Source organism: Purpureocillium takamizusanense, chromosome 2, assembly GCF_022605165.1.
Source record: "Purpureocillium takamizusanense chromosome 2, complete sequence".
NCBI lineage: Eukaryota > Fungi > Ascomycota > Sordariomycetes > Hypocreales > Ophiocordycipitaceae > Purpureocillium > Purpureocillium takamizusanense.
In genome coordinates this window covers 3,527,687-3,535,665 of record NC_063069.1, presented here as the reverse complement: position 1 = coordinate 3,535,665, position 7,979 = coordinate 3,527,687, and the positions used below count along the sequence as shown (strand labels likewise).

At 56.7% G+C, this 7,979-nt stretch overlaps 2 protein-coding genes across 2 annotated transcripts; both read left to right on the top strand.

Moving 5' to 3' along the window:
• The first annotated feature begins 191 nt into the window (after nucleotides 1-191).
• On the top strand, nucleotides 192-5,128 carry SNQ2_1 (ATP-binding cassette transporter snq2). The gene is made up of 3 exons (XM_047983938.1): nucleotides 192-4,432; nucleotides 4,497-4,810; nucleotides 4,874-5,128. Exons 1-3 carry the CDS (start codon nucleotides 356-358, stop codon nucleotides 4,950-4,952), a joined length of 4,470 nt encoding a protein of 1,489 aa, XP_047839910.1. The 5' UTR covers nucleotides 192-355; the 3' UTR covers nucleotides 4,953-5,128.
• A 563-nt stretch (nucleotides 5,129-5,691) lies between these two features.
• On the top strand, nucleotides 5,692-7,608 carry CSR1_1 (phosphatidylinositol transfer protein csr1; the record flags this gene model as incomplete). Its single annotated transcript, XM_047983937.1, has 3 exons — nucleotides 5,692-6,525; nucleotides 6,589-6,730; nucleotides 6,797-7,608. The coding sequence occupies 3 exons, from the start codon at nucleotides 5,692-5,694 to the stop codon at nucleotides 7,606-7,608; spliced, it is 1,788 nt and encodes a 595-aa protein (XP_047839909.1).
• Nucleotides 7,609-7,979: the final 371 nt, after the last annotated feature.

The window sequence follows — 7,979 nt, the reverse complement described above, 5'->3', positions numbered from 1 at the left end:
CCGCTGCAGTTGCAACCCCCAGCTGTCGGAGATACGTATCTAATCTCCATCATAGTGATTCCAACGCGCCGGAGCAACCCCTAGTGGGCTCGTGCTGCCGCCGGTGCCGTCACGGCAGTCAGAAAATGGCAACAACGACCCCTTGTTGCTTCCGATGCGTCCAATGAAGGCGTCTGGCTTCCGCATGGGACCAATGTTTTGTGCTCCGCAGCTCGTAGTTGTGTGTTTTCTTCGTCCGCTACCTTTATAAAGCCGTAGCTGCTGCGCTTGCTTGTTACTTCATGTAGATACCGGTTTTCTATTTTCCCTAGTTCTGCGCCCGCTATCGTTGCTCAGGCCCTCCGAGACTGTCGACATGGCATCGACAAGCGACTCGAAGGATATGCCTGTCACCGGGAGCGACCCAAACGACGGATATTGGGGCGACACACACGAAGATGGCCCCGTCGACGAGCGAGAGGCAAGGCATGAGTTCGACGAGCTCCAGCGAGAGCTGACGAGACGGAGTACGACTCGACCGGAAAGCAGAAGGAAATCGACGAGAGGGCACGAGGGCCCAACTAAGCACGCCCATGGCCGGGGAGCAGACGAAACCGACGTCGAGAAGGGGCAAGGTGCTGGAGTCGATGATGAAGCAGAAAGCTCCAGGACACTCAGGGACGATGATTTCCATCTCGAGCGCTTCATGCGCGACGGGCATCTTGAAAAGCGCGATCCCAGTACCGGCGAGTCGACCAAGAAGGTCGGCGTCGTCTTCAAGAACCTCACGGTGAAAGGCGTTGGGAGCAGTGTAGCCACCGTTCGAACCCTTCCCCAAGCCATCGCAGGAACCTTTGGTCCCGACCTCGCCCGGTTTCTGTCGACTTGGGTTCCCCTGTTCCGGATGGCGGACAACAGCCCGACCCGAGACCTGATTCGCGACTTCACCGGCGTGATACGACCGGGAGAGATGATGTTGGTCCTGGGTCGACCTGGCGCCGGCTGCAGCACGTTTCTCCGAGCCATCGCCAACAATCGCGCCTCGTTCCTGTCCGTCGACGGCGAGGTGTTGTATGGCGGAATCCCCGCCGGCAAGATGGACAAGAGGTTCCGCGGCGAGGTCGTGTACAATGCCGAGGACGACCGTCATCTCCCTGCCCTCACTGTCGGCCAGACGCTCGACTTTGCCCTCTCAACCAAAACGAAGAAACGCGATCGCGGCAACGTGGACCTGATTGTCAACTCGTTCCTCAAGATGTTCGCGATGCCGCACACCAAGAACACACAGGTTGGAGACGAATACACCCGCGGCGTATCGGGAGGCGAGCGTAAGCGCGTCAGCATTGCCGAGACACTGGCGACGAAGAGCACCGTGACTTGCTGGGATAACTCGACCCGTGGCCTGGACGCATCCACGGCCCTTGACTACGCCAAGTCGCTTCGCATCATGACCGATGTGTCGGATCGCACGACCCTGACGACGCTATATCAGGCGGGTGAAGGAATCTACGACCTCATGGACAAGGTTCTTGTTATCGAGGATGGGCGCATGCTTTACCAAGGACCTGCCAACAAGGCCAAGCAGTATTTCGTCGACCTGGGCTTCTTCTGCCCTTCGCGACAAACCACGGCCGACTTCTTGACCTCAGTCTGCGACGTCAACGCCCGCATGTTCCGGGATGGCTACGAGGCCAAGTGCCCCAAGACGCCCGAGGAACTCGAAAAGGCCTTCCGACAGAGCGCCGCCTACCAAGCGGTGTTGGACGATGTCCAGGACTATGAGCAGCATCTCAGCCATACGGGCCACGCCGATGCACAGACGTTCCGCGACTCGGTTCACGACTCCAAGTCCAGGACTGTGATGAACGGATCGAATTACACCGTCTCCTTCTGGAAACAAGTTCTTCAGTGCACCCGACGCGAGTTTTGGCTCATTTGGGGCGACAAGACGTCGCTCTACACCAAGTTCTTCATCATCATCAGCAACGGTCTCATCGTAGGCTCCCTGTTCTACAATACCCCGACCAACACCCAAGGCGCCTTCTTGCGCGGTGGCGTGGCATTCTTCTCTATCCTGTTCCTTGGGTGGCTGCAATTGTCTGAACTGGCCAAGGCTGTTGCGGGGCGTTCAGTCATCCTACGACATAAGGAGTTTGCCTTTTACCGACCCTCGGCCGTCAACTTGGCCCGTGTGCTGGCAGACTTTCCTATGCTTCTCGCCCAAGTTATCATTTTTGGTATCATCATGTACTTCATGACGAACCTTGATCTTGAAGCGGGCAAGTTCTTCATCTACATGCTGTTCGTCTACGTCATCACCATCTGTGTCACGGCTCTGTACCGTATGTTTGCGGCGTTGTCGCCGACCATGGACGACGCCATCCGCTTCTCGGGCATTGCTCTCAATTTGCTGATTGTCTACACTGGATATACTATTGCGAAGCCGATCTTGCTCGACCAAAAGATTTGGTTTGGTTGGCTCTACTACATTAATCCGATCAGCTACGCCTTTGAGGCGGTCTTGACAAACGAATTCTCGGGTCGCGACATGCAGTGCGCCCCCAATCAGCTTGTGCCTCAGATCCCTGGCATTGATCCCCAATATCAAGGATGTGCCATTGCCGGGTCGCAGCCTGGAAACCCAACGGTACCGGGCGCGCGATATATCAGCGAGCAGTTCAACTACAGCCGGTCGAACTTGTGGCGGAACTTTGGCGTTGTCATTGCATTCACGGTTCTATACATCCTCATCACGGTTGGCGCTAGTGAGATGTTGTCGTTTGCCAGCTCAGGGGCTGGCGCGCTCGTCTTCAAGTCTTCCAACAAAAAGACCAAGTCGCGCGCCGGCAAGGCCGACGTGGAGGAAGCCGGCCGTCGAGCTTCGGATGCCGCCATGGAACGCCAGCGAACGCAAGACGAAGTATTGGAGCAGCTTACGAGGAGCGAGCAGGTCTTCACCTGGGAGAACCTCAACTACACCGTCCCGACGGCGCAGGGCCCCAAGAAGCTGCTCAACGACGTCCATGGTTACGCCAAGCCCGGTGTTCTCGTTGCCTTGATGGGAGCGAGTGGCGCGGGCAAAACGACGCTCCTCAACACCTTGTCGCAGCGACAGTCGGTTGGTGTTGTGCAGGGCGAGATGCTGGTCGACGGCAAGGGGCTACAGCCTGATTTCCAGCGAAGAACTGGCTTCGTCGAGCAAATGGACCTGCACGAGGGCAGCGCAACCGTGCGTGAAGCCCTCGAGTTCTCCGCGCTCCTCAGGCAAGGCCGCGAGGTGCCTCGAGAGGAGAAGCTAGAGTATGTGGACAAGGTCATTGACCTTCTTGAGCTTGGTGACATCGCCGACGCCATTGTCGGGTCTTTGGGAGTGGAGCCGAAGAAGAGACTGACGATAGGCGTGGAACTTGCCGCGAAGCCGTCCCTTCTGCTGTTCCTTGACGAGCCGACGAGCGGCCTCGACTCACAGTCCGCTTACTCGATTGTGCGATTCTTGCGGAAGCTTTGCGCGGCCGGCCAAGCGATTATCTGCACCATCCATCAACCATCATCCGAACTCATTGAGCTCTTCGATCACATCTTGGCGCTTAACCCCGGCGGCAACACATTCTACTTCGGACCCGTGGGGCAGAATGGTCGCGCAGTCGTCGACTACTTTGCGGCCCGAGGCGCAAACTGTCCCGAGGGCAAGAACGTCGCCGAGTTCCTCATCGAGACGTCTGCCTCGGCGCGGGAGCACTGGAACGAGCAGTGGCGTATTTCGGACGAGAACAAGGCCCTCCATCAGGAGATCCAGCGCATCAAGGCAGAGCGAAGCGTGGTGCCTGAAAACAAGGACATCCTCCAGCACGAGTTTGCCGCTCCGGTGTCTCAGCAGATTCTGCTGCTGACCAAACGCATGTTCCTCAACCAGTGGAGGGCCCCGAGTTACATCTACGGCAAGCTGTTTACAGCCGTCATCGTCGGCATCTTCAACGGCTTCACCTTTTGGAAGCTTGGCGATACCGTCAACGACATGCAGAGCCGCATGTTCACGTCGTTCCTCATCTTGCTCATCCCGCCGACGGTCCTCAACGCCATCTTGCCCAAGTTCTACATGGACAGAGCGATCTGGGAAGCCAGAGAGGGGCCGAGTCGTCTGTACGGCTGGGTTGCTTTCTGTACTGCGTCTATTGTCGCGGAGATCCCTGGCTCACTCATCGCGGGTGTGCTGTACTGGGTCCTCTGGTACTGGCCGACTGGCCTCCCGACCGACTCGTCAACCTCTGGTTACGTGTTCCTGATGACGATGCTCTTCTTCCTGTTCCAGTCCAGCTGGGGCCAGTGGATCTGCGCATTCGCCCCGAGCTTTACGGTCATCAGCAACGTCTTGCCCTTCTTCCTGGTCATGTTTTCGCTGTTCAACGGCGTCGTTGTTCCATATGCGCAGCTGAATGTGTTTTGGAAATACTGGGTACGTGTTCCGCCATATTCTTCGCTTTAACCGCACGGAATGATACTAACAATTGACGTTGCAGCTGTACTACATCAACCCCAGCACGTACTGGATCAGTGGCGTCCTGGCAGCCACGCTTCCGCGGCAGGTGGTCCGGTGCGCGCAGAACGAAGCCGCGCACTTTAACATTCCCTCCGGCCAGACGTGCATGGAGTTCGCTCGAAGTTTCGTTGAGAAGGCTGGCGCCGGCTACCTGGTCGACCCGGACGCCACGGGATCCTGCAGCTACTGCCCCTATGCCAACGGCACGGAGTATCTGGACGCACTGAGCATCAAGACCAGCGAGAAGTGGCGCGACTTTGGCATCTTCCTTGCTTTCTGTGTGTCGAACTGGGCGTAAGTACACAATCTGAACCCCAAACTTGTGAATCACGAGCATGTGCTGACAGTTGATTGCAGTTTGGTGTACTTTTTCATCTACACAGTCCGCGTTCGGAAGTGGTCATTTGGCTTTGGGCTACTTTTCAAGTACATTTAATTTAGACGGCATGTACGAAGTACATATTGTCAGCGGCATTTGCGTACCATGTCAGAGGACAGTATACTTTGGGTTGTCCACAGACTCCTGCCCATGCATGCTTGTGATGGGAGAAGCGAACAAGCAGAGTACATACATACATAATAGAGCAATCAATAGACAATCAACGTACAAAGTATGAGCAACGCGGAGACGGAGGCACTCTTATTACCGGCGCGGGATCGTCAAAGCGCCTCACTGACAGGTCGTGACTCGCAGCCAGTGCTTGCCACCACCGACTTATTGTCTTCCGGTGCATGTGCGCTCCGTCGATCCACCACAGCTCAGCTGTCTCGGCTTCATCCCCGCATCTTCGCCATGCCACCCTTACCCACGGGGCTGCCAAGGTGCGTCCAATCGCGACTCCGGGCACACCATCCCACACTTTCCCCGCACCGGCCATTACAGACTAACGCGCCTTAGTCTCTGCACGATGGCGTCGTGGGAGGAACCGAGCCGCCTCCAACAAAGTGTCCGTGGGCTAGGTGAGAGTTTAAGCCTCGGCAGAGCTTGCGGTGGTGCGGCGCTCGCTCGGGGCCGTGTCATTAATTCACGTGGAGGAGGCAGGAGCTTCTTCAACATATCTCTCCCCAATGCGTCTAATCCCGATCGCCTGCCTGCCCTGCCCGGCGGCCGTTCCTCCTCCATATTGACATTCTGCAGACCTGGATCGAATCAATAAATCCAGCAGTAACCGAAGATGCAATCTCAGAACAAGATTCAGAGGCGGCACTCGCTCCTCAACCCCCGCCTGTCATGGACAGGTCCGTCGCCGAGGGCGATGGGCCAGAGGACCCCAACTGGATACCTGGGCAACTTGACGGACGCCCAAGAGGCAAAGCTGCGCGCTCTGTGGGCCATCGGCATCAAATTCGTCGAAATCTGCGAGGCCGACGCGGAGCCCAGCGACGCAAAGTCCCTTGAAGAAAAGTATGTGCCCTTGGCCAAGAAGTCATCGTCCTTGCCCAAGGGCGAGGGACGGCCCAGCGCCACCCACGAAAAGTACCCGGGACTCGTCCTGGAACTGCTCTCGCTGCTCCCCACGGACGAGCACGACATACAAAAGTTGGCCAGACAGGCCGTCGACGCCCTGGACCACTGGACGCCGGAAATGTACCACCTCATCGTCATGCGCATGGTCAAGTGCGAGCACCCGGACGCCCTGGGCCTTCGCTTCCTGCGCGCCTGCAACTGGGACCTCATCCAGGCCACCAAGATGATGGGCAAGGCCATTTACTGGCGGGCCATGGAGGCGGCCGTGGACGACGACATCATGAAGCGAGGCGAGGCGGGGGCCGCAGAAGACGAGAAGAACGGCTTCGGACTGGCCAGGACCGTCAGCACGGACTTTATGGACCAGATCAGGAGCGGCAAGGCCTTCATTCACGGGACGGACAAGGCGGGACGACCCATTAGCTACATCCGGCTGCGAAAACACAGGGCGTCTGACCAGTGCTACCAAAGCCTGGAGAGATACACGGTATATCTCCTGGAGCTGGCTCGCTTGTCTTTACGGGCGCCGATTGAAACAGGAGTAAGTCGCAGAACCCTGAACGAGTTACCTCACTTATAGACTGGCTGCTCATCATCGCGACAGACAATCCTCATTGACATGGGCGGGTTTGTCACATCGAATATCGACCTGTCCCCTCTCAAGTTCATCATCAACTGCGTCCAAAACAACTATCCAGAGTCGCTTGGGCTCCTTCTCATACACAATGCCCCTATAGGATTCAAGAGTAAGTTATACGCAAAACCGCCCTTGGGCGTCGCTCTGGCCAAATCATTAACAATCTCCCTTGCAGCATTGTGGAAGGTAGTCCGCTTCTGGCTGGACCCGGCAGTAGCCTCCAAGGTCCATTTCACTCGCGGCAAGCGAGGGCTGCTCAAATACATCGCGCCTGATCAACTACTAAAGGAGCTCGGCGGGAACGAAGACTGGGAGTACGAGTACGAGGAGCCGCTACCCGACGAAAACATCCAGATGCTAGACACCGAGACGCGTGATCGATTGTTCCAGGAGCGACAAGTCCTAGCCCAACGATTCGAAGACTTAACGCAAGAATGGGTCATGAGTGCCCAACATAGCGACAAGTCGCGGGAGATCTGCGGTAAACGAGACGCATTGGCCGATAAGTTGACGGCAAACTACTGGGCACTGGACCCCTACATCCGCGCACGATCAATCTATGACCGCCATGGCTACTTCCGAGGAGCGGCTGGCGCAGAATGGTATGCCAGGACCAAGGAGACTACAACGGCAATTGCCACTACGCCAATCACGAATGACAAGATGACGCCAGGGGATGAGTCACCAGTTTTGGGAAGGTCATCACTCTCAGACGGCATGTCGACCTTGCGCAAAGCTTCGCTGTCAGATAATATGTCGGCCCTGGAAAGGGCATCCACGTTTGGTGATACGCCGACATTGGACAGGTCGTCGACTTCGGAAGACGAGGTGGTCTTCCTGGACGAGGTCCCGAGGGTGGAGATCGAGAAGGTGCCTGATATTGCGAGCGTACATGTGACCTTTGACCATGTTAGTATCATTGGGGGCGATGACTCTTCGTATTACAGTGATATTGATAGGGCGGAACCCTCAAGGTTATGGGGTTGAGAGATGCAAAGTATAGTATACCCTCTTTCAAGCACGCCTTGGTCTCGACACTGTGGATGGTGACTTGTGTCTGAGATCAGCACTAAGTACAGTGGTCATGTCATGTCAGATGAGTGCATCGCAACAACACGCCAGGTATCTCCAGCAACGGAGCCACAGGCCCATTAGCCTCATGTCAGCCACCAGGACCAGCCCGGCGTGGCTATGCATTCTCTCAAAGGACGCCCCAAGTGGCTAGTGCCGCCTATTTGGAGATGCACCATGACTCTGCTCTGTCCATAACGGGAAGCAACGCTTACACAACGACGCTAGTGTCAGCAACAATAGGAAATGTCAAACGCCACTCATGAGCCGTTGCTGGACATCCGACG

Excerpts from the sequence above, each read along its gene's own strand:
- SNQ2_1 (XM_047983938.1), top strand. The coding sequence starts at position 356 with ATGGCATCGACAAGCGACTCGAAGGATATGCCTGTCACCGGGAGCGAC. Across the intron at positions 4,433-4,496 it reads ATGTGTTTTGGAAATACTGG|CTGTACTACATCAACCCCAG; the intron begins GTACGTGTTCCG and ends TTGACGTTGCAG. Across the intron at positions 4,811-4,873 it reads TTCTGTGTGTCGAACTGGGC|TTTGGTGTACTTTTTCATCT; the intron begins GTAAGTACACAA and ends AGTTGATTGCAG.